This window comes from Monodelphis domestica, chromosome 1 (genome assembly GCF_027887165.1).
Source record: "Monodelphis domestica isolate mMonDom1 chromosome 1, mMonDom1.pri, whole genome shotgun sequence".
NCBI classification, from domain to species: Eukaryota; Metazoa; Chordata; class Mammalia; order Didelphimorphia; family Didelphidae; genus Monodelphis; species Monodelphis domestica.
Window position 1 is genome coordinate 160560488 of NC_077227.1, and position 26826 is coordinate 160587313.

The following is a 26826-nucleotide window of genomic DNA, read 5'->3' on the forward strand; positions in this document are numbered from 1 at the left end:
GGAGGTGACCACACAAGTTATTCTTCAAATACTATTTCTTTTGCTATAGATAATGTTCTTTTTTCTGCTCATTTCACTCCACAATTTCCCGTCTTTCCATGGTGTTTCAAAACCAACCTGCTCAGCATTTCTTATACCATTTTTTAAAGTCTCTAAGTTAGCCAGGGGGATCTCATGTTAACTTCTCCTAACTCCAGGGCCAGGAAGGATAGGAGGAGCCCAGAAACAAAGCCCTCCTGCTCATGCTCAATTAGGCCTGTGAAGTTTATAACCCGACTAGTCCATTCATTATTTCACTTTATGAAGCCTATTAATATTATTGATTCCTTGATTCCTCTTAATGGGGGCCAAGGATAAATATAATTAGGGAAGCAAATGTAGAACAATTTTTTAAAATTTAAGATATTTGGAAATAAAATGAAATTATTTTAAAATAAAATATTAAAATGAAATTAAACATATCCTAGTCTTCCATGTAGTCAAGGTTTAACTAATCTCATGAGAGATGGTCTATTCATTGGGCATAACTTCCTCCCAGGGCAGGAGGACACAACATTCTTTGGAGGACGTAGATAATGTGCTCCAAAGCCCTGGTGCTGGATACTGGATCCTCAATGGGGGTGGAGGTACCTTAAAATTTGACACTTAAGGAAACGGAGACCCAGAGAATGAAGGTAATTCACCAAAATTCAGGAAGGATTTCCTTCCTAACCCACTCTGTGTCTGCTCTGGCTGTGGTAAAGGGCTCCAGAGCTTCAGCACAAAGAGCCTCTGCTCTCCACAACTCCTATCTACAGTGCCTTACACACACCACTTTGCTGATTCTGTGTTTAATGCAACCTGCGTGCCATTAAAAAAATGTAAACCCTTCCCTTGTCTTCATGATAATTCTAGGGCAAAAGGGCAAGGGCTAGGCAAGCAGGGTTAAGTGACTTACCCAAGGCCACATAGCTAGGAAATACTTACCTGAGGCCACATTTGAACGCAGGTCTTCCGGTCTCCTGGCCTAGTGCTTGGGTCATTTTACAGAAGAGCAAATAAGCTCAAAAAGTGATGTGAGTGGTCTGGACACAGTTAGGAAGCAAGAGTGGAGCCCAGACTTTGTGGCTCCAGCATTCTTTCCTCAGCACCATCACTGTCTTCTTTGTAAAACCAAGGATGGGAAAGCCACAATGAGATGGAAGTCATTCAATCCACTAACCTGCCTGTTCATGTTTAGGTCATATAACTGGTGGACATTGCCTTGACCAACTGGATTTTGAAGTGCCATTAGGGCATTACCACTCTACTGTGCTTTACCATTTGTTTTTTTGAGGTGGGAGGGAGGGTTGGGAACTTTGATTTGATTATTTTATTAGTGTCAGGGACGCCACAGATATACAGGGGCAACTCCATTTCCATCCTTGGTAATTATCAATAATAGCTAAGGTTTGTACCGTATTTATTATGTGCATGGCACTGTGCTAAGGGCTTTGGAATGAGGACCTCATTTGATCCTCACAATCACCCGGGGAAGTTGGTGCTATTATTATGCCCATTTTATAGACAAGGAAAGAAAGGGAGGGTTTTTTTTTTTTAAATAACTCATTCAGGGAGAGTTTGAGGCCAGATCTGAACTCCAGTCCTCCTGAGTCCAGGCCTGGCATATTATCCACTGAGCTAGCTGTTTGGGAAGCTGAGGGATAACGTAATTATGTTTATGGTTACAGTTTTGAAGTGGTTTGAGGTCTCCATTCCTTAGCGCTTGCTAACCTCCATTCTTGGAATGCTCTCCCTCTTCAGCATCACTACCTTCTTTCCTTCAAGACTCAACTCAGCATGAAGCCTTCTGATTCCCAGTTTCTAATGTCTGCTGCTAAATTATCTTGTATTTTTGTATAATAATCAGTAGTGGGTATATAGAATTCTGGGGTTTGCAAAGTGCTTTTCGTGTTAACTCATTTTAGCCTCACTACAACCCTGTGCAAGGTAGGTACTATTAATTCCCCCCTTCTTCAAGAGGAAATGAAAGCTAGGAGACTGACTTGCCTAAGGTCATACAGCTAGTAAACACATATATCTCTATGGGAATCTGTAGTCTCTCCCAATAGAAGGCAAGCTCCTGGAGGGCAGGGATTGTGTTTACTTATACAATGTCTTTGTATGCCCAGCACAGTACTTGGCACATAATTGATTGTTGTTTTCAGTCATGTCTGACTTGTGACCCCTTTTGAGATTTTCTTGGCTAAGACACTAGAGTAGGTCCCCCCCCCCCCATTTTTACAGATGAGAAAAGGAGATCCACAGAGTTAAGTGACTTGCTCAGGGCCAAAGAGCCAGTGTTTGTCTGAGGCCAGATTTGAACTCGAGAAGTTGAGTCTTCCTGACTCCAGACCCAGTACTCTCCTGGCTAACACCTAAAAAGTGCTTGATAAATGTTTGTTGTCTGACTGACCTAAACCCAAGTCTTTTTGACTCTAAAGCTCACTCTTCTATCCATTGCATTACAGTTTCAGCTGACTACTCATTAAAACATGAGTTCCTTTGGATCTAACTGCACCCCTACCCTGACCCCTCTTATGTTATTTAGAGCCATGGTTTTGTGTAACCAATTAATGCTATTATCTATTACACTACTAAAATCATGACCACTCATTTAATCGATGGAAGAAAAAGCACTTGTTCTGGTAGCTTTGGGCAAAATGGTCAGGGAATAAAATGTATAAAAAAACCCAATCCTGAAAAGTAAAAACTAGTCGTCCATCACCCTGATAACCTAGAGTATAACCGTTTGAGGAGAGGATCGCCCGGTCCTCTGGTCTGCAAGTCAAAAACAACGGTTGCTTTGACCCAACTGGACTTCCTGGTTCCATTTCATGTAGGAAAAAAAAAGCTTTGTCGAGCACAAAAAAACCTTCAGAACTCCTCCCGAAGTATTAATAATGGGCTACCTGCAAAGTGTTCATGAATAGCTGTGGGCCACTGGACTCAATAAGCCACCCCAAAAAATTGTATAAAAAGATTTATTGAAATTTATCAATGACAAACAGACATAAAACTCAACGTTTGGCTCTTCTGGGGGAGGGGGAGGGAATTGTTGCAAATGTTCTTTTATACAGATGAAATATTGACTAGGAAATAACAAGTCATTTCTAAAGCGATCCAAAAGAGGGATAGGAAAGAAAAACTGTACATTCACTAGGCAATTGCAGTCATTTCAGACTTCCACTAGGTAAGAAAATACAATTTTGCATTAGTTTTCCGTGCTCGGGTGTACGAAAAAAGAAACCCCTACATTACATGCAGTACTATCTCCTGCACTTCGGTTTGTAAAAATTGTCAAGTGGAAGTCGTCTCTCATTCCCCCCCCAAACGCTGGAGTGTCATAATATAATACAAAACCAAGCAGTACACACCTTGTTTTTGTCCCTTCCTTTTAAAGGGTAGAAAAAAAATGTTGTATCTTTAAATTACATTTGTCAAATTAATTTCCCGTAGAACTCAGAGGACTTGAGAACCCTTGGACACCTTCCAAATGTCTGCGATTTTCAGCATTCTGGCGCCTCCCCTAGTCAATACAATGGGGACAGCTTAGTCTTCTCATAGAACAGAACCCAGCATGAGATTTGGGGAGTGAGGAGAGGGGACAGAGAAACAGCTAGAGAGAGAGACAGAGAGAGAGAGAGAGAGAGAGATTGAGATGTGTGTGTATGTGTGTGTGAGAGAGAGAGAGAGAGAGAGAGAGAGAGAGAGAGAGAGAGAGAGAGAGAGAGAGAGAGAGAGAGACAGAGACAGACTACTATGAAGGGGCCAGGAAAATACTTCTTCAAACCAAGACAATCCCCCACCCCCAACCTATCATGAAACCGTTCCATTGGTTGCTATTTACAAACCACACACATGATTCTGATTCTCCAAGGGGTTCAGGGGCAGCCCAGGCTGAAAGTGGCAAATCACTTGGGAACAAGAAACAAGACATCACCTGCTCAGTATAACATCCTCCCCCTGCTGCAGTGGGTGGGTGGGTGATTATGCCTGTGCCATCCAGAGTAGCACCTAAAATATGGCTGGTATTCCATATGCATCCCCGGCTCTGATGGGACAAACCCAAGCCCAGAGCCTACCCATCTGGGGAAATGTCACCCACCAATTCTTCTAAAATGTGAAGATGCCAATACTCTCCACTCCCAGAATAAGAAACAAATAGAATCAATCACTTGGTTTATACTTGCATTTACGGGGACTAAACCAGACACAAAGAAAAAGTAGGAAAAAAAATTTAAGAGCGGCAGTAAAAATAGTACTTTATTCCACCCCTTCCCACCCCCCACCCAGTCCACTTTTCCCCTCTCATTCCCACAGCAACATTACAATCAGAAAAAAATAAGTTTCGGGGGTAGGGTGGGGTTGGGGAGAAGGAAATATAGGTAAAAACAGTCAAATCACAATAGGAATTTTTCAAAATAGGTTATTCCTTTAGTCATCTTCATCTCCCCCATCTTCGGGTTCTCGTTTTCTCTTCTGTCCCTTTTCTTCTTCTAGAAGAGGAGCAAAAAAGGGAGGGGGAAAACATGATCTAGGTTACATGGATATCCCGTCTCTTTTACAGAGAGAAAGGTGGATCACTGAGAAAAGTGCTAGAGGGGATGCACCTCAGTTACATGTTTGATTGCTCCCAACACAGTCTGTTTTAAACCCAGAAAACAAATACATATGTATTTATCGGCAAAATGGGAGAGACAGAGAATCCACCTGATTTAAAAGTGACTATCTGGCCAGCTCTGTTCCTAATGAAATAAAAATGAGTGCCTTACCCCCAACTTCATCTTCATCTTCTTCATCATCGACCTCCCCATCATTGTAACCTTCCTCATCCTCCTGAAAGAATGAAAGGTCAGAACATCAAAAATACTGAACCCATTCTGGGGAAACCTCATGGTTCAGGGAAGGTTTGTTAAAAAACTTTTTGTTGGGTTTTTTTTTGCTTTTTGTTTGTTGCTTTCCTTGATATGGAATTCAAAAGGATAAGGATAAAATCCCTCAAATGCCATAAAGTTCCTTTAGTAAGTTTTTTTTTTTTAAACACACGCTTTCTGTCTTGGTAAAAATTCTAAGAAAGAAGGTCAAAGGCTAGGCAAACAGGATTAAGTAATTTTCCCAGGATCATACAACTAAGAAGTATCTGAGGTCAAATTTGAATCCAGGCCCTCCTGACTTCAGGCCTGGCACTCTATCCTTTCTGACTTCTAGCTATGACTCCTTTAATCAAATATTAAAAGTCTCTTTTCTTTTTCTAAGACTTTTTCTAAGTGATACTGGAATTCCTCTCTCTCTCTCTCCCCCACTTCTCAGGGGTACGAGTCTATAAATTAATTTAAGATGATCATGATCTTAATTTCTAGATTAATTTATTTATAGATTAGCTTTAAGATGATCCCAATCTTAGAACTTCAATGGCCTGTGAGATCACTAATCTTACCTTTATTATATGAAGACGTAAGACCTGAAGTCTAGAAAAGTAATGAGTCAAGAGCTTGGAGAGATGAAAGCTTGGACCAGAATCTGGACCTCCTGTCTATCTTCTGTCTTGACTTCTAATCCAATGTTTTCTTCTAATACCCTCTTACCTGAGCTAAACTTCCTTCTTTCAAGGGGCAGGACCTTGTTCTGGCCTACCAGGATTTGATAAGTAAATGTGTATTCATATCCTTTGTCACTTTATAGGTTTGCAATAGAATTTAGGTGGTTGTTGTTGTTGGTTTTTTATATTAGGGGGAGAAAGAAGAATGATAAAAGGAAGTTAGAGTGCTGATGAACTTGCAATTTGTCTTATTTTTTTAGCTCTTTACTTTCTGTCCTAGTAACAACTCTAAGACAGAAGGCCAAGGGCTGGGCAAACAAGATTAAGTCAAGGTCCTCCTGACTGTCTATAACCAGTGTGCCCACCCAGCTGCCTCTCTCTCCTTTCACTTTCATTGGATCCCACTTTATAGTCCTGAAAAAAGCAATTGTAAATGGAACCTCTTCAGATAGAAACTTGTTTTGAATATACTGAAGAGAACCCACTGTCTAAAGAAGCCCTGGGATTTTTTTTTTAAAGGAAAACTTTCCTTTGTTAAGAGATCGGGAAAAAAATTAGGCATTTGGTCCAGTGCTGGCAGCATGATGTGATTGAAGAAACTCAAGTTAAGAAACCTACATTCTGCTCTAGCTAGGGCCACTTATACCTAGACCTGGTGGCTAGTGGTGTTACCTTGGACAAGTATTTTACCTCAGCTTCCTTATCTGCCAAACAAAGGTAGGAAACTGGATGCTCTCTAAAGGCCTTTTCAGGTCTAATATCCTTTATCATATCAAGTAGCAGCTGGGTGGCACAATGGAGAAAGTCCTGGGCTTGGTATCACAAAGGCCCAAGTTCAAATCCCAGCTCAGCTACTGTGACCTTTAACCAGAATGAATCCCTCTGAGCCTCACAATTTCCTCATCTGTAAAATGAGGGGTGGGTCTCTAGGTTCCTTTCCAGCTCAAAAATCTATGCTAAACAGCAGCACAGCAAATAGAGTACCAGGCTTGGAGTCAGGAAGACCTGGATTCAAATCTGGTTTCAGACACTTCCTAGCTATTTGACCCTGGGTAAGTCACTTAATTACCATTGCCTCCCCCTTACTGCTCTTCAATCTCATAACTGATACTAAGACAGAAGGTAAGGGTTTAAAAAAAAACAAACAAGTCTATAGGCAGCATAGAGCCTCTAGATGAGGCCTCAATTCTCATATCCCAATGCAGCCTGGAGCTTCCTTACCTCTTCTTCTCCACTCACGTCCTCTTCTTCTCCTTCTTCTTCTTCATCATCATCCTCTTCATCCTCCACTACCTGGGCATCTTCATCATACTCTTCCTCTGCACAATCAGAGCCCAAATCGGAGAGATTAGCTCATCCTTCCTCTCACATACATGCTCTGTAGACTATAGAGGCCCAAATTCTTAGAATGTGTAACCAACAATAGCAGCATTTGCCGTTAGGTTTCTAAGTCACCCTACCTCTAATTTCTTTCTTCTTACATCCCATGGCTTGGGTGAAAACAAAACAACTACAGATCTATCACAACAATGTCATTAACTATTATATGAAAAGTCTTGCTATCAAAGTTTTCCAGCTCTTTTTAGACGTCACTAACAGCAGAAACAGCAAAAGATCTCTTATTGGGGAACTGGAAATGTCAAAAGTCCTTAGGAGGAAGCAAAATGGGGCCTTGGACGATATTCAAAATGCCACCTTTCTGGGTGCAACAATTCACAGGACTTAGAAATATGTGAGTCAGCTTCTCTGCCAAAGTAAATAGGATACAATCACCAGAAAGATTTAGGTCAAAAAGGAAAAATAAATATTTTGTCTGAATTATTCAATGATTGCCTCAATTCCCTACTTTCCCTTGGCAGCAAAGACCCCACCAAAGGCTGCAAGATTGACCAGATTTTGGAATTATTTCAAAATACAGGGGAAAAGCAGGAGGTGGGGCTTCTCTGTCTCTCATCTCTCCAGAGTGCCCTGAAAAGGAAGTCAGTTGTTTCCTCAAGCTTACTTCACTTTGGCTTTTGAGTACACCTTGGCTAGATGTGGTCTTTATGGCCAAAGGCCTCTGTAATCCTTTTGTTCCCTGGGCCACAGCTGCTAGAAGAATGCAGGTGATTTCCCTAACCCTACACGAGAGAGGTGAAGACATCATCTGTCCCAGATGAGCAGGGAGAGAGCAGCACCAAGCGCCAATCTTTGCCCAAAGCTAAAGAAAAGAATACTAACCCTTATCTGTACTGACTATGGAGGGCAAGAGGACATTCTCAGCTCCCACCTTAACCTCCTTGACCAGTTTGCCCATAGCAGGTCATACTATACTAAGGCCAAAGAGAATTCCTTGCCTGGGAGGCTTTAGAAAAAAGGCAGAAATCAAAGGAAAAAAGAATTTATTCCAATTATATGGCTTTTAGCCTGAGGACGGAGCAATTTTAGGATCTCCTAGGAGGCTTTGTGGTTGAGGCCACATCACACTCTTCTGTTGAGAAGTATGAAGTCAACTGGGAGGACTCTAGAAAGAGGATAAATGGATACCCCACCCTCTTGGGTTTGATTTGTCTGGTCTGGAGACAGAAGCACAAAGTCAGTGACTTTTGGATTGCCCTCTTAGTCTTCACCTGTTCTTGGCTTATTCTCTGTAATGAAGAAGCAAAGAACAGCAGAGGTTCAAGAGCCCAGGTGTCAAGGGCAAAGGCCTCTGTGAATATACTTGCTTTCCATGGGTTACATACCATCTTCATCTTCCTCGTCATCTTCAAGCCCCTCCACGTAGGCCTCAACATCCGAGTCAGGGGCCTCCTTGTCATCTCGGTCATAGCCATCAAGGTATGTGAGTTGGGGGAGGAGTTTGAATACATTTTCTCTGTAGTCATTCAAGTTAGTAACCTCACAATTAAAAAGATCTAAGCTCTTGAGGTTTTCTAACTTTTTCTGAAAGCAAAAAGCAAACAGTGAATCAATAATATAAGAGGATTGGAATTCAAAATAAGGAAAGCTAGAGAAGTAATTATTTTGCTCTAAAACAATAGAAAAAATATGTATTAAGTGTCTACTATGGAATAAGTCATGGTCAATGATACATAATCTAAATATGCCAGGCATGGTGCCTGCCCTCATAGAGCTGACAGTCTATTAGAAGGAAAACAGACCCTGATTATATATATATATGAAATATTATATAATAAGAAAATTACTATATGAGATCTGAGGGGAAAGAGTATTTAAATAGGATAGAATGAGGAGAAGCAGGGCAGGCTTCCTTCAGAAAGTGGTACTAGAGTTGGGTTTTTAAAGACAGGTAAAGTGAAAGGACATTGTAGTCATAATGTGACATAATGCTGGGAACAAAGTGGTAAGAGCCTATCAGGGAGAGGGAAAAAGAGACCAAGACAGAGAAGAGAGATAAGTCACACACACACACACACACACACACACACACACACACACACACACACACACACACACACACACACACACACACGAGCAAACAGAGATAGAGAGACAGAGAAAAAGAGACAAGACAAAGGATGGAAGGTGAAGGAGAAAAAGAGGGAGAGAGGGGTGTGTGTGTGTGTGTGTGTGTGTGTGTGTGTGTGTGTGTGTGTGTGTGTGTGAGAGAGAGAGAGAGACAGACAGACAGACAGACAGACAGAGACCCAGAGAGAATACACAAAGAAAAGAGGGGAAAGGAGAGAGACAGGAAAGGAGAGAGAGAGAGACCAGTACACTTTGACTATCAGAGTGTACATAGCATGAAGTAAGGTAAGAAATAAGGCTCAGAAAGTTCTGATGGCCACCAGACGGGGAGGGCCTTTCACATGCTAGGGAGATGCAATTGGAATTTTATTCTAGAGGAACTAGGGAGCCCCTGGCAACTGTTTTCTAGTCTCTGCAGTGACAATTAAATCTGTGAATAAGGAGCAGCATTATCAAGGATGGATCAGAGAGGGAGACTAGAGATGGGACCTGTTGGAAAGCTTTTTAAAATAGCCTAAGTGGGTGGCAGCAAAGGCAAGATCTATCCACTAACCCCTTGAAAGCAAAATTAATTTAGCAACCACATTAACCCCATCTGGGCTAAAAAGCTTCCCTAAGCCAGGAAATGATCTATCTGTGCAGGCCTTTTAATGATTTCAATCAGCTCTCAATTCTCCAGGGGCTCTCCAAATTATTGTTTCCCCTCTCCTTCCTGTTGTCCAAGCTGTGGCCACATGTTCCCTGCTAGAAGCATTCTTCGTGTACAGGAGTGTGGAGTATTATCCTGAAATGTTCATTTGTTTCATTTAGGACTTAGATGTGTGAGGTTTAAGAGCGCTTTCTGACAAAACCTCTGGTCCTCAAATTCTGTGATCACTTAGTGCAAGAAAAACTGTCTCACCTAATCACTCACAAAGGTCAATAAGAAAAAAGGAAATTTTGCTCTACTCTGATCAGAATAGTTCTCTGGTTCCCAGGCAATTTTAGTAAAAATAACAAGAATTTGCATTGGACAGTACCTTTTTATCCTCAAAGTCAATTCATATGTTATGGATCTCATTTAATTATCAGATTATTACATTATGGATATCATTTTAAGGGAAAAAATTCCTAAAAACGATAAGGGTTATAAATAAGGTTCCTATGTCTCTGTTTGGCAGAAGAGAGAACTGAGTCTTCCTCAGAAAGGTAAAGTGTGAAATCTAGAGCAACACAGTTAAGGAGTCAGCAATTCAGGCCTCTTGGTTTTCCAAAACTGTTTTATTTATTTTTTTTTTAATTTTAATCCATACCTTCTATCTTGGAATCTATACTCAATATTGGTTCTAAAGCAGAAAAGTGGTAAGGGCTAGGTAATTGGGGTTAAGTGACTTGCCCAGGGTCACACAGCTAGGAAGTATCCTAGGCCACATTTGAACTCAGGGCCTCCTGTCACCAGGACTGGTTCTCTATCCACTGAGCTACCTCTAATCCTGTGCTCTCAAGGAGTCAGGAATACATACCTTTTGAAGTAGCCCACATTCTAAACAGACAGAACAGAATTGAGAATCAAGAAGGAAAAAGTGGAAGGTGGCTAAAATTAAGGACACGAATGCCACAGGTGAATATGATCAATTAATAGTATAGTGGGGCTTAATACTTAGCCACAGGGGGCACAGTCTGGGGGTGGGCCTCCTTCATCACCGGATGTGTCCATTCCACCAAAAGCAGGTTTATACCACCTAGTGGCTCAGATTAGAAAACACAACACATCCACGGTAAGTAGGTCCTCCTATGGGTATTTTCAGCGGCTCACAACAGTACCAGATCACCATCGATCACACGAGGACCTTTACCAATCAATCAGTAAGTAGTATAACATGCCTAATAGTGTGGGGGCATCAAGTTAGGTGCCAGGAATACAAAACCAATCAGCACCCACACTGCCTTCAAATCTGGCCTCAGGCATTCCTTGCGGAATGACCCTAGGTAAGTCACTTAATCCTAATCACCCAGCCCTTACTGCTCCTCTGCCTAGAAATGGATACTTAACATAGCAATTGTAAGACAGAAGATACAGGCTAAAAAAATGAAAAAGAGCACATGGTCCCCCAGACCCAAGGATTTTTCTAAAATCTCTTCTTGGGCTGATCTTATGATTATCTCCTTCCTAGCAAAACTGCTTCTTTTCAGGTGGTAAATAGAATGAGCTACCTCAGAAGGTAGTGAATCCCTTAGCATCTGAAATGACAGAGACAGAGACAGAGGAGAGACCTAACCTCCTGGAAATGAAGGAATAACCTTTGATGAGCCTTCCATTTTAGAGATTATTTTATTGTAACATGATTGGAAAGTGAAGATGCTTCTTTTACTGTCATTCCCATTTCCAAGACCAAGAAATTGAGGCTCAAGCAAATCTGCCCAATGGAACTAGTCCCATCCCCCTCAGGATAGCTAAGTAGTGAAGTGGAGTGCTGGACCTGGAATCAGGAAGACTCCTCTTCCTGGACTTCAAAGCTGGCCTCAGAAACTCACTAGCTGGGTGACTTTGGACAAGTTACTTAAATCGTTGCCTCAGTTTCCCCATCTGTCAAATAAGCTGGAGAAAGACATGGCAACCCACTCCAAGAAAACCCCAAATGCAGTCATAAAGAATAGGACACGACTGAAAAAACAAATGAACATTCCCTCTCCACTCTAGCTCACAAGAAATGCCTGCTCTGTGTTCTTTATTTTAAAATGCTTACCTTCTGTCTTAGAATTAATATTGTGTATTGTTTCTAAGGCAGAAGAGCGATAAGGGCTAGACAATGGGAGTTAAGTGACTTGCCCAGGGTCACATGGCTAGGAAGGGTCTGAGTCCAAATTTGAACCCGGGCCCCTCAATTCACTGAGCCGTCTAGCTGGCCTGCTCTGTTTTCTAATTCGCTGAGCCCCTACATTCCAGGGATGCAAAAGTGCTTTTCTTTTCTTTCTTGCTTTCTTTCCATACTTTCAGTCTTGGAGTCAATACTGTGTATTGGGCTGTGTAATTACTGTGTAAGGGCTAGGCAATGGGGGTCAAGTGACTTGCCCAGGATCACACAGCTGGGAAGTGTCTGAGGCCAGATTTGAACCAAGAACCTCCCGTCTCTAGGCCCGGCTCTCCATCCACTGAACTACCCAGCTGACCCCCAAAAGTGCTTTTCTAATCTTACTCCAAGCTAGAAGCTGATGGGTCTCCATTTCACTCCTAGGCAAAGATAGGCACATGCTAAGAAGCTTATTAATTCCCAGCCAGAAATTCAAAAATGGTGAATTCATTCACAGGAGCAGCGATGTGCAAGTTCTGGAAGGAAAAGGTTTGATGCCTAAATTGACAACATGGACAAGATTACAGGGAGAATGCTCAGCTGTTTTGAACAGACTGCTTAAGTATCCAGAGGCACTTGAGAGGCCCTCATTTACAATCTACCAGATGTGTTAATCTAATCGGGAATCGTTCTGCATTCATTAAAGCAGGTCCCCTCAGGATCTCTACTAGGTAACACTTTGTTAACCCAATTCTAGTTACTAGCTTTCCTACCAATTACTAAGCCACTTAAAGTGACAGTACTTAAAAATACATACTTAAAATTCAGACTTGCTTTCCTTTGCAAATTAATATGAATTAGTGAGGTCTAGCCATGTTTGCAGCTTTCAGAGTCCCATAACAAGTCAGGTTCCTATTCAGGAAAGAGAAATAGAACTTATTCCATTGGGTCACCTTTCCCTGGGAGGCTGTAAATGTAAGCTGTCCCAGCAGATAAATGTCCAAGAGGTTAGAACCTAGAAGCTGTTCCCACACGAGATCACTTGCCTTAACATCTCCATTTCACAGATGAGAAAAATGAGGCAAAGTGAGGTTCCTCCAGTTCCTAGAGCGTATCGGGGTGGCCCTCGCTCATGATTAGAGAATCACCGGGTCTCACTTTCCTCTCTATTTGTCAATCATGCAATCCTGTGATGATCACACATGTGCAAAAGGACTTGGGAAAGGTCATACAAGCGCACAGGTGGCTGTTGTTCTCCAGAGAGATTTGCACTCACTGGTTTTGCTTGGGGGCAGGGGGCAGCACGTACTCATCACTCACCAGCGGGTCTATTGTACTGAGGTCTTTTATTTTGTTTCCACTTAGATTTAGGTGTGTGAGGTTCGGGCACTTTTCTGCCAATACTTCCAGTCCTCCCGAGATTCTGTTATCACTTAGTTCAAGCTAAGGAAGGAAAAAAGGCACCACTTCACATGAGTAAAGCAGACTGAAGAGCAGCTCGCCCGCCCCACCCTCCCCACCAAAAAGCAAGGCTACTAGTCACGAGCAATGATCTGGCAAGTTGGAGCAGACATCTGGCACTTAACTTCAATTATGCTCCTCAAATATAAAATAATCACTCCCCACCTCCGCATAGCACATGCATTCCAATTACTTTTATTTACCTTCTTGAGTTTGTTTAACTTTGGTAAGTTTGCAACTGAAGAGATGCCTGCGTTGATTGTACTTAAGAACTCCAGTTCTTCGAATTCATCTGTGAGGCCTTCGATTTTACCATCGTATGACCGACAGTTGTCCAGGACAAGCTCTTTCACCTGCAAGGGAAAAGGCCCGTGTGAGGGAAAGTGTGGGGTGCGGGGGGAAGAGGGGGAGAAAAGAGGCCTCCTGGCCAGCTTGAACAATGGGAACAGAACAGGAGTGGGGGGAGGAGGAGGAAGCCTTCTGTAATTACACCACAGGGTAGACTTTTCCAGTTTTGGGCGTCATGTTGCTGACGACACAAAGATAGCATTACAGAATGTGGTCTTTCTCCCTTGGGTCTGGAAACACTAGGGAATGGTGGAGGGAGGGAGAACAGAGAAGGGGGATGAGGGGACCAGAGGGAGCCAATTTCCTGAACTTATTAGGACCTTATTAGCTCATGGCAGAAGCCTTAGAGGAAATACAGGGGTACAGGCCCAACTCAATGAAGACAGCCCTGGCTAGTTGTGATAATTGCCACATTCCAACCCAATAGCCAAGAGCTCTCAAATTCCCATTAAAAAAACAACACACACACAAGACACAGCCCAAAGCCACCTGACTTAATGCTACCTGCCAGCATCTGCCTCGGCGGGGCAAGATGGTTAGGAAATGTCCCATGCCTGAGAAGTAGCATCCACTGGACTTCCTTCTCCTCTAGCCTTGATTTCTCATCTTTCTCCCCTCTTTCTGTATTTTCCTTTGTATGTCCCTCATCAAGCCACCGAAACTTCATCTTTCTTTAGCACTCTCCACATGGACTTTCCGCCCTCCCTCTACCCCTTCCCCCTCTGTCTCCCTCCCTTCTTCTCCCTTTCCCTCCCCCTCTCCCTCTGTCTCTCTCTGTATCTCTCTCTCCCCTTCCTGGAAACTCAGTCTTGTTATGGTTATTGCCAAGATAATTTCCATCATGTTTGGATAATGGAGGCAGCTGTGCTGTGGCAGGAAACCACCACCACCACCCATTGGATTTGATGTCAGACGACAAGGGTTCAAATCCTGACCGTACCACATGCTACTGAGGGGTATGCTTGGGGGGAGTCAATGAACCTCCTTGTGCCTCAGTTTCCTTACCTGGAAAATGAACATGCTAATACAGGCAGTGCTGAGGAATGCCATGACAATTAAATTATATTTTACAAATGTAAACAAGGTGCTCTGTGAACAAACAGGCAAACATCAGGTAAATGACAGCTACTCTTCTCACTTTGTTATCTGATAGGGTCAGAAGCTAGAAGACCATATAGAGCAGAGATGGTGAAACCAAGTACTACGTTTGCTGCCCCCCCCAGTCTCAGAGACTGTGTGGTGCCAACCCCCCCCAAGTGCCAGGTGTGCCCCCCACCCTTTACCCTACACAGGGGAGGGAGAAAACACTTTAATTGGGCTGCTGGGCAGAGGGATGGGGAGGTACCATGGAGAGGAGGGAGCAGCTCCCTCTGAGAGTCCTCTGTCTTTCTAGTAACAAACTTGGGGGGAGAGGGGGTGTCTGAAGCCATGTAGCCACAGAGAGGGCTCTGTGTGCCATAGGTTTGCCAATACTGCCATAGAGCTTCAAAGCATTCTTAGAGGTCATCTAGTCCAAGCCCCCTCATTTGAATGAGAAGGAAATGGAGACCTTTATAGAGAAAGGGCCAGAGCCTGGGGCCTAGATCCCTCACAATATAAAGGCCATTCTGGACTCCCCAGGGTTTGAGATCTGGTTTTTTTCTTTGTTGGTCTCCTCTGTGGGCTGTTTTCTGAGGGATAAGGGAAAGATTGGCCAAGGGCAGAGATAAGGGAAAATCACAAACTCAGGGCCTGCCCTCAGCAAATTGCCAAGTCTGCAGTTTGTCTGGAGTCTCTGGTTTCCCTCTTTCTTCACATTCTTCCTCCTCCCTCCCCCTTACCCCTACCCCCAACACAAGGCGAGCACACTGATGCCCTTCTGCTCCTTCTTCCAGCAAACCAGAGCTTTCATTCCTACCAAGGAGTAAATAATTTATAACAGCTTAAAGGGGAATTTTGCACTCTGAGAGGAGTCAAATCCTTAGCCTAAAAGGAAGAAGCTCTAATGTGGAATTCTAAGGGAAGAATAGCAGTGGGGAGGAAAAGGGGACCAAGAGAAAGCTCTCCAAGTCTCTGACATCCCATCTTGTTTTAAGGCAGAATAACACAAGAAGGGTCTGGGCAAACTCCACTAACTCTGGAGTTGTTTCTCAGTGGGTCATTCTTATTTGTAAAGAAGTTTGGTTTGCTTAGCTACAGAGCTGGGATAGTCAGTGTCCTCTTCCTCCTTCCCCTCACTGCAAAGGGAAAAATGAGATTTCTTGATGGTGTGAGAAAAGGAAAGAGAAAAGAGGTGACAAACAGAGCAGACATATGGCCTGCCCCAACACCCCAGCCAGCAAATACAGCACAAAGGGTGCTGCCTGCACAACAGGGCTAGTTTGGGATCATTGGCAACATACTAGCCTTCTGTTTTCTTTCCTCCTCCTCAGCCTCAGGGGCTGCTTCCCCACCGTGGTCCACTGGACTCATTCCCAGAGTACCTCATTTCCACTGTACAAGCCTGGTAAAAAGGGACATATCCTCCTGACTGTTGCTACCTCTCTCAAGGGAGAAGGGGAAGTCTGCAAGATGAAGTCACCAATTTAATTTTCATGGTTACGTCCATTTTACAGACGGAGAAGTAAGAAACTGGACCTGACCCAAAGTTTTTCTCTCTCTCACTCAAGTTTCTCCCAGGAGGCAGTGGATGGAAAAGGGTAAAGTTCAATTCAGTTTTCCAAGGTTACTTGTTAAACAAAATGCACTTGGGAGAAAATGATGATCAACCTCAACTTCCAGGAACAATGAATTTCTCTTTGCTCTTCCAAATTGCTGAAATGCTATGGTCTAAGTGGGGAACCAAGGAGGGCACAGAAGACCAAAGAGCCGAACTCCAAACTCCAGGATATTTTAGATAAAGCACCCAACAAGGACAATAGCATAGGTATTTACCCTCAAATCAGGAGGACAGAAGAAAGATCCTAAGAGGGGTAGGTAGGTGGCTCAGTGAATGGGAAGCCAGGCCTGAAGGTGGTCAAGACCTTGGGTAAACCTGACCTCAAGACATTTTCTAGCTATATGACCCTGGGCAAGTCACTGAACCACAACTGCCTAGTCTTCACCACTCTTCTGCCTTGGAACTGATATCTAGTATAGATTTCAAGATGGAAGGCAAGGGTTTTTTTTTGTTTGTTTGTTTCTTTTTTAAAGCAGGAAAGATCCTTGAAAGCAGGGGCTGTTGTTTCTGTAACTAACTCCACCCTCCTCAACTCTAAGCCCACCCAGTCCCTTGCCCAGAGCAAGCATGCTTGGATTCAAAATGGGAATAAATGATTCTCTGTATTGTTATCTTAAAAGCAATACTTGTTACTGGAGAATATGGGACTACTATGTAACTAGCATTCACAGTAACTGTAATATACTATGGGATTTGGGATTGGGTGTGGGGATACTGTGGCATTCATAGGATCATTGATCTTAGATTTATAGCTAGATGGGATCTCAGGTGTCATTGAGGCCAATTCCTTCATTTTACAGAGCAGGAAAAGCTCGTTAACTTAAGTGACCTGCCTACCGTCACACAAGAAATATTAGAGCTAGGATTTTGATCCATACAAATTTTTACAGTTGGAAGGGGCCTCATCAACCATCTAATTCCATCCATAACTACAAAATAATCCTCAGTTTCACATGCAGAGGGAAAACCTACTACCTCTTTCCCTCTCCTCCTCCTTCCTCAGGTAGTCTACTTTGAATTGTTAGGATTCCTAAATAAGTCTCTTTACAACTTCTGTTCAACTTCCTCTTTCAAAGATACTAGAGTGCTTTGCCGTTTCCTTCTCCAGCTCATTTGACAGATGAGGAAACTGAGGCAAACAGGGTTAAGTGACTTGTCTAGGATCATACAGCTAGTATCTGAGGTCATATCTGAACTCAAATCTTCCTAACTCCAGGCCTGATGCTCCATTCATGGTATCCCCTACCTGCAAATACATCAAATATAGTCATTGCTCCTTCCCTTCCTATCCCATCCCCCCCAACATTCCAGTCTTTTCTTTGTCAGGCTAAACAAACCTATCCTTGTTGCCCTCCCTGGATACTCTCAAGCGGATCAATTTCTTTCCTAAACTTTAGTAATCACAACTGAAAACAATTCTCCAGATGTGGTCCGATCAGGACAGCTGGACTCTATCACCTGCTCATTCTTGGAAGTTATTCCTTGTTTAATACAGTCTAAAACCACACTAGTTTTTTTGGCTGTCATATTATGTTGGTTCACTGAAACCCCCAGATCTTTTTGTTGTCCTGTCCTTTCCCATCTAAAAGGTCACTCCTTTTTGGCAGAGAAAACAAAAGCAAAGTAAGAACTGGGTAGCTCTGTTTTCTTTCTGTTGTCAGTTATCGTTGTTCATCCACCCATCCACAGTAGTTAGTTCTTCCTTCTTCCCTGCCCTTCTTTCCTTCCTCCTTTTCTCTTCCTTCCATTCTTCTTTCGTCCCTCCCTCCCTTTATCTCATCTTTCCTTCCCCTTTCTCTCCCTTTCCCTCTCTCTCAATCCAATGATCTTTCCACCTTATTTCTCATTTCTGGTCTTTAATCTTTCCCTTTAAAAAAAAGTATTAAATATTCTTTTAATGGGACTTGGTCATCTCTGTTAATCTTGATTCCTTAGATGGCTCTTGGAATTCTTTAAATTCCACTGAAGAGGTAAAATATGAGGTAGGAATCTACCTCTCACCTCCCTACCTGCTCTCCAAAATGCACTGTACTAATAAAGAAAGCACTCCTTCTGCAAGCAATGCAGATAGAGCTTTTTTCCTGAAGTACAGTGTGAATTTGGTTCTCCTTTCCATTGCCCTTTCTGTTAAAGAATCTGAGAATATATGAGTTGGAAGAGATCTAGGATGAGGTCAGCTCTTGATCAGTCATTTCAGTGGTGCCTGATTCTTCATGATCCTGTTTGGGGTTTTCTTGGTGGATACTGGAGTGGTCTGCCATTTCCTTCTCCAGCTTATTTGACAGAAGAGGAAATGGAGGCCAAGAGGGTTAAGTGACTCACCCAGGGTCACTCAGCTACTAAGTATCTGAGGCTGGATTTGAACTGAGGCAGATGAGTCTTCCTGACTCTAAGACCAGAGCTCTATACACTGCCCTAGGACAAGGTTAACTAGTCCAACCCAAATCTGAAATAAAGGTCACCCAAGTGGTCACCTAGCCTTTGCTTAAAGTCCTCTAATTATGAGGTACTCCTCAATTCAAATGAATTCAGTACTTACTATGATTAAGGCATCACAGTAAGGATGCACAAACCAAAATGAAATGGTCCCTGACTATATCCAGATAAATGCAAGGCCCTGTAAGGCTGACAATGTGCTCTAAGAATATTTAGAGGGAAGGATTTGGAGAGGAGATTGGGGAGATCAGGGAAGACTTCAAGGAAGAGGTGCTACTTCAGTTGAACTTTGAAGGAAAGAAATTCTAAAAACTAGAGATAAGAGACAGCTTCCCAGGCATGGGGGATAAGCTTGCATTTGTAAATACACAGCAGTGGGAGACAGTATGTTGAGTTGCGGAGATAGCCAATAATCCAGTTTGAGGGGAATGTAAAGGCAAATAAGGTTGTAAGCCAAATGGGTGCAAGACTGTAGAGGGCACCCAATGCCAGGATGAAGAGCTTATATTGTATCTTGGGACCAATAGGAGCTCTCAAAGGTTTTCTGAGCAGGGCAGTGAAATGGTAAGACTAGACGTGTGCAATATGAAGAGGGTTTTCTTTTATATATATATACCTGTGCAGGAAATTGGAGAATAGACTAGGAAGAAGATGATCTATTTAGGGGGTCATTACAAATAGTTCACAGGCAAGACCCCAACAGGTCTGAACTAGGGTGATAACCTTGTGAACGCAAGTGTGAGATACTGTGAAGGTAAATCACTGAGGCGGAGCGAATGTCTGGCAAGATGGAAGGGTGAGGGTGAGAGAGAAGGAAGGCTGGGAACCTTGGTGGCAGAAAGGAAGATGAGCTCCTCACTCCCCACCCCATCCAAACACCTTATTTAGCTACCTATGCAGGAGCTGTCTCTCCCAAGCGCCCCGTCTTTGTGTACCCAAGTGTCTAGCAGGGTACTTCGGGGGAAAAAAAAAAGTCCTTGATAAGTGCTTGATTGGAGTAGAGACCTACCTAGGAAGGTGGAGAGAAAGGAGAGTTTAGTTGAGTTTGATGCATAATGGGGCAGCCAAATGTGGAAGTTCAGCAGACAGCTGGAATTATAAAACTAGAATCTAAGAACGAGATCAGGGATGTATCAGAAGCCTGTTCAAGGTTAAAATCCTAGTTCTGTTATTTAGTAGAAAGGAATAAGCATTTCTATTACATCTACTATGTGCCAGGCACTGTGCTAAGTGCTTTAAAATATTATCTCATTTGATCCTCACAACCCTGAGAGATAAGTAATTATCCCCATTTTACAGATGAGGAAAATAAGGCAAACTAGGGTTGTGACATGTCCAGGGTCACACAACTAGTAAGTGACTAGAGACTAATTTGAACTTGGGTCCAGTACTCCAGCCACTATGCTAGCTCAGTGGTCTCCATTTTACAACGGAGGGAACCAAGGGAAAGTGAAGTGACTTGCCCGGTGTCACATAACTAGGACGTGTCTGAGGCTGAATCTGAACTCTAGTTTTCCTGCCTCCAGACCCAGAGCTCTGTGCATCATGATGCCACCTAGTTGCCTGTGTGACCTTCTCTGAGCTTTTAGACCATGGAAGAGGATAGACTAGCCGATTTCTAAGATCTAGACTTTGTGTCTGCCCAACACAATGACCCACAGAAAACAGGGACCTATAATATAAGTTTGCTAAGTTGAGGTTTTTCCTTATATTAAGAAAGAAATTTGCCTACTTGTAATTTATATGGTGCAATATGGATGGAGCTCCAGATCTGCAGTCAGGAGGACTCATTTTCCTGAGTTCAAGTCTGGCCTCATATTTTCTAGCTATGTGACTTTGGAGAAGTCACTTAACCCTCTTTGCTTCAGTTTCTTCATCTGAAAAATGAGCTAGAGAAGGAAATGGCAAACTACTACAAGATCTTTCCTTCTCAAGCTCATTTTACAAATGAGGAAACTGAGGCCAACAGGTCACAAGGGTCACAAGGCCAGAAAGTGTCTGAGGTCAGATTTGAACTCAGGAAGACTACAGCCTAGTGTTCTATCCATTGCATCTCTTAGTGGACCCTAGATTTCACTCTCACTGAAGCCTAAGATCACAGAAGGTATTAACTCAGATTAGACATGTCCATTAAAAATCCTGGGTTCTCTTTCCAAGATAGGCTGTTGAGTCACATCTCTCTCATCAAAGAGTAAGCTCCTTAGGGAAGGGGCTGTGTGTTTCTCTCTTTATCCATAGCCTTCAGTGCCTAGAACATAATAAGCATAAAACAAATGCTTATAGACTGACTGCCTTGAGGAACTGGGTTTTCTTCTAAGTGTCAGACCTTCCATTTGCCCCTTGTATGCCTCATCTAGTCAGGATTCTCTCATCATTCTAGCCTATCAAGGCCCTTCTGGAGCCTAATTCTCTCACCCAACACATTAGCTATACCTCCCAGCTCTCTTATGTTATCTGCAAATGTATAAGCATCCCATCTCAGTGAAGAGTCAGAGAGAGGCAGCAAGATGGCTCAGTGGAAAGAGCCTGGAGCTGGTCCTGAATTCAAATTCGGCCTCAGACACTTCCTAGTTGAAAGACCCTGGGCAAGTCACTTAACCTCAACTAACTAGCCTTTACCACTCTTCTGCCTTGGAACCGATAATTAGTATCAATTCTGAAATATAAAGTAAAGGTCTTAAAGTCAAGGAGAGAGAGAGGTCCTTGAGTAGATAGGTAGGATGACAGAATTTCCCACAATGCACCATGGTTTACTCCTTAGAAGAGTACCTGCTGTCCCACTGTTGTTTCTGAGAGATGGGGGAACTAAAGATTTATGGCTGTGAGCTTCTGGTCTCAACATATATTGGAAAGCAACCTGCTCTGTCTGGCAATAACCTTTCCCCACAACCACTAGGCTCTATTAGGCTTAGCCTATCTTCTGTAGGGAGGAAGGCATGCTGAGAGCCAGAAACTATCTGTGCACGGATAATATATCTAGCCTACTTCCTCAGCAGTTAATCAGATATACTGACAGATTCCCAAAACTTGTGTGATGATTCTACTTGGGAGAAGAGGGGGGAACGGTCAGTAAGATAGGGGAAATGAAGCATGGGAGCACAAGTTATGTTCGTGTATGCACAGGCACACGTGCATGCACAGGCACAGGCACACGCGAACAAACACACATACACACACACAGCCTCTAGCTATAGAGAACATTTTCACTCACCTCCACCTATACATGGCATATAAGGCAATGGATTTGGAGGCTGGACTCAAATCCTATCTGAGATACTTAATGGCTTTGTGACCCCAGCAAAGTCATTTAACCACCATGGTTCTGTTTCCTTTTCTGTAAAATCCAGCCCTAACCTCTCTCTGAACCTCCTGTCTTACATCTCCAGTTACCTAGTAGACAATTCGAATGTTCTGTGGACATCTGAAAACAAGCATATCCAAAACTAAGCTTATTATCTTTCTTTCTTTTTCTTTTAAGCCCTTACCTTCCATCTTGGAGTCACTACTGTGTATTGGCTCCAAGGCAGAAGAGTGGTAAGGGCTAGGCAATGGGGGTAAGTGACTTGCCCAAGGTCACACAGATGGGATATGTCTGAGGTCACATTTGAACTCAGGACCTCTTGTCTCTAGGCCTGACTCTCACTCCACTGAGCCACCCAGCTGCCCCCTAAACTTATTATCTTTTTTTTTTTTTTAACCCTTACCTTCTGTCTTGGAGTCAATAATGTGTATTGGCTCCAAGGCAGAAGAGTGGTAAGGGCTAGGCAATGGGGATCAAGTGACTTGCCCAGGGTCACACAGTAAACTTATCTTATTATCACACACACACACACACACACACACACACACACACACACACACACACACACACACACACACACACTCACTCACTCTCCATGTTGTCTCTTCACTAGACTGGAAGCTGCTTGAGAGCAGGGACTGTTTTTTTGCTTTTGCTTGCATCCCTGGTGCTTAGCACAATGCCTAGCACAGAGCAGGTGAGTAATAAATACTCTTTGACTAGCCTTGACTGGTTTGGACTCCATGGTTTTTCAGGTTCTTTTCAGTTCTAAACCAAAGATCCCTGTTCCACATCTAACTGACAGCCAATCATTCCTTTCCCTGACTCTAACCTGACCTTCTCAGTCCTGAAGATAACTGCCAGTTACCCCTCACCTAACTGCATCCTCTCTGGGTTATGTCTCAAACAAATGATGAGCCAAACCACAATCTCCTTTCCCAACTGGAACTTCCCTAGATTGGGTGTGAATATGGTGAGTGCTCGAACAAAGAGGATGGTTTCAGAAGGAAAGGGGATGAATTTATGAGCACCACCTTCCCTTCCCCAGGCATAGATACTGTACCTGAAAATCCCCTGCGGGGAAAGGCTGTCATTTTTGAACTCATACTAGGGCAGTTAGGACCACTGAGACTACAATGCTGCCCAGCTCACACGTGTCTATCTTTTTGCATTTCCTTCCTGGAGGGTGTTACATCACTGTGCAGTGGGTGGAGCCATGGGGGTGGAATGTGCATCTCTGGGGAGAACCCCTTCTACTGGAAAGTATCAATTCATCAGTATAGAAGTATACCCCCCCCCCCAACAAGGAGATGTGCTATTATGGTTGGGATGGCAACCTGATTTCAGAGTTAGAAGCACATTGTGAGATGCCTGGCACACACTTGAATTTGTACAACCCCCCCACTTTCCGACACAGCCAATCTCTTATTCATAAACACCTAAGGCTAAAAAAAGAGAGAAGTCATCAAGTTCATCCTCCTGCCTCCAAACCAAGCCATGTTCTGCCATTTTCTTACAAGTCTCTTAAGGGAGGAGGCCTGGTAAATACCCCTGAGTGAGAATGGAAATGTATTATACTCCCTCACAAGCCTAACTTCTTCTCTTGGTGCCACTTCATTTCATCTTATCCTCTGTTCCATGGTAATAACACCAAACTATTTGATACAAAAAGAAAACTAGCTCTTTTATATCTAGTGTATGTGTCCTGCCTTTGGGGAAAAAAATCCTTTCCCCCTGCCAAGTCCTGGGTGTGATCTAAGTGCCAAGTTAAAATTAAACTGAAAATTTGTACTTTGGATTTAAACTATACGTTCCTCATTTTGGGACATTCCTCCCCCCTACCAACAAACTAAAAATACCATGATTATGTGATTATATCCCCATTTTCAACAACTAGAGTTACTCAGGTTGTAAAAATTGTTTTTCTACCTTAAAAGAAAAACAAGACCAGAATTGTAGGTATTGAATACTTTGAGGATCAATTAAACATTGGGAAAAAAAAGAAAGAAAAAGGGAAATTCTTAGGGACAGCTGGGTGGCTCAGTAGATTGAGAGCCAGACCTAGAGACAGGAAGTCATGGGATCAAATCTGGCCTCAGATACTTCCTATCTGTGTGACCGTGAGCAAGTCACTTAACCGCCACTGCCTAGCCCTTACCACTCTTCTATCCTGGAACCAATACACAGTTCTAATTTTAAGAAGGATGGTAAGGGGTTTGGGTTGTTTTTTTAAAACAAATTCTTTAAGGTTCAGGCATTAACAATGAGGAGTACCAATGGCCTAGAAAATTCTGAGAAAATGGAATCCAAGAGTGACTATGCTAATCAACAAGAAGTCCCAGACTGCATTTTATACCATGCATTGCTCTCTCTGAAAAAATAAGGACACATCAGTAATATGTAACCAATAAAACAAAAATCTACCATTGCCAATATTGCATTTAACACCAAACATATTCTTCTTTTTTTATAAATCCTTACCTTCCATCTTAAGAGTCAATACCTTGTATTGGTTCCAAGGCAGAAGAGCTGGAAGGGCTAGGCAATGGAGGTTAAGTGACTTGCCCAGGGTCCCACAGCTGGGAAGTGTCTGAGGCCACATTTGAACCCAGGGCCTCCCATCTCTGGGCCTGACTCTCCATCCACTGAGCCACCCAGCTGTCCCCACATATCATTCTTCTTAAGGAATGCCATTAAACTTCCATGAATGTGGGCAAAGAACACAGGACCGGAAGAATGAAAAGAGGGTTCAAGCTCATCTGTAACTTAACTACCTTAAACAAATCTCTTCACATAGCTGGGCCTCCATTTCTTCATCTTTAAAACTGGCAGTGGAAGGAAGAAGTGGGAAGGCCGGCTTTAGAACGAACTCTGAGGTCCCTTGCCAGCTTTCTTAGTTCCTGAAGCTTTTTGTCCAATTTTCCCTACAAATCCTTCCACCTTCCTCTCCAATCCCTCTTTAGAATTAGAAGGGAACCTTAGAAGTTATCAAGCTAGTCTTCCGATTCCAAATCCAACTCTACACTTAATTGTCTCTCAAAAGCGCTCAAATGCCTATCTAGGTAACCAGTTCTGAGTTTTGCACCACTATCTATCCTGAGGGGCAGGGACTGCTTCTTTTATGGGAATAGTCTTCGGTATCTATCGCATTACTGACGTTTGGCATGGCCTATCTGGCCCAAGGACCTGGTCCTGCCAATCTCTGGTGCCAGAAGTGCCCACTTTTAGTCACCAAATTCTCATAGGACTTTGGTCCTCTCTGAAATATTGTCCCATTGAACCTTGTTTATAGTTGCATGTGTATAGAGGATCACAGATCCAGTTTTAGAGTTGGAAAGGCACTGAGAAATTGAGTCTGGCTCCTCAAATGACTCCTTAAAATAATAAGGGATGTCAACACCCTCCATGCATCTCCCCTGCTTGGCCTGGTGTTCTCATGCTCTGTTATACAAAACAAAAACCTGTAAGAGAAAAAAAAAAGATCCTTCTGAATTGGCAAACTGTTTTTGTTTTGTATAACAGAGCATGAGAACACAGGGTAAAGCGATGAAGATGCATGGAGGCTCTGCCGGGTGACGACATCCCTTATTATTTTAAGGAGCCATCTGAATTCAGGATGAGGCTATGCCTTGTGCCGCCGTAATTAAGCTGTCCATCACCGCCCCAGTTTAATAGGCTAATCCCAAATGGGGAGGGGAAGAGGAAGGGAGGAGGGCACAGATGAGGGAGACTGTCAGAAGTTAATGTAATATAAGCATTGTTGCTCCCCACTTAGAACTGGCTTCCCTGCATAAGTGGGTGAAGGATTGGGTTTCTCCCTCCCAAGTGCAGGACAGCTGGTTCCTCTGCAGGACTCACCCACGGAGCTGAACGAGCAGATTCATGTGTGGTTTGAAATGACAGCCCAGGTGTAAGACAGGAAAGATTTTGGTTGGGGTTTTAAAAAGAAGTCAGTTCAGCCAGGTTCCATCCCCTTACTCACTCCTCACTCCATGAAAGTCGTTTCTGAGAATTCGATCAGACACAGGAGCATAGGGCTAGATTTTGAGTGATGCCAGTAGGGAAGTCTGGAGCTCTTAAGTAATTATGGAAATGGAGAACCACCTGTTCTCCAAAAATACCATGAAAACAAGAAATGTCCCCTGAGATAGTAAGCTATTAGCAGTTACCTTGTTAACTGCTGCCACCAGAGGTTGTCAACTCTTTACTCCATTCGCTTCAGTCAGACGGGCTTCCAATCCTCTTGCCCATGCTATCCATTGCCTCTTTTCTGAAATGGCTTTTTGGTCTATTTATCTGATAGCCTTACCTATCTATCTCTCAAGGCCCACATCATACTACCCCTCCCCTCCCAACCCTGAGGCTGAGTGATATGATTGGGTAGTCATGAGTTGACGTCTCGAATTGTGAGATTCTGCTGCCAAACCCTGGGCCACACTGTTCTAATTCTGAGACTTACAAATCAAAAATGATCTGTCTTATTAGCCACAAAATTTTCCCTATCCAATAGCAAGTCAGGGAGAAAGACTTGGGAGGAACAGAATAAAAGGAGGAAAACCTGACTCCTCTATGAGCAAAGCATTTCTTTGTTCAAGAAGCCTTGATGTCTCGTCCTCATCTTTAAGTGTCAACTCCTTGGACTGGCATTCAAGGCTCTTCAAAATCAATTTTCACAATATCAGTCTGTTTCTTTATCTGTCTGTACTCCCTTGACCTGAACTAGATTTGTCTTCTTATATATCTCCTGGTCTATGCCATAGAATACCCCTTTATCTTCCCACTC

At 43.1% G+C, this 26826-nt stretch overlaps 1 protein-coding gene across 1 annotated transcript in view; it reads right to left on the reverse strand.

Annotated features, from left to right (window-relative positions):
• Positions 1-2988: 2988 nt before the first annotated feature.
• ANP32A (acidic nuclear phosphoprotein 32 family member A) overlaps positions 2989-26826 on the reverse strand; it is a 55365-nt gene continuing 31527 nt past the window's right edge. Inside the window, exons 2-7 of the mRNA XM_007479624.3 lie at positions 13464-13613; positions 13120-13242; positions 8284-8482; positions 6782-6879; positions 4794-4857; positions 2989-4517 (exon numbers count right to left, since the gene is read on the reverse strand). Of these exons, the coding sequence (XP_007479686.1) occupies positions 4456-4517; positions 4794-4857; positions 6782-6879; positions 8284-8482; positions 13120-13242; positions 13464-13613 (696 nt within the window). The 3' untranslated portion in view covers positions 2989-4455. The remainder of the gene's footprint in view (positions 4518-4793; positions 4858-6781; positions 6880-8283; positions 8483-13119; positions 13243-13463; positions 13614-26826) is intronic.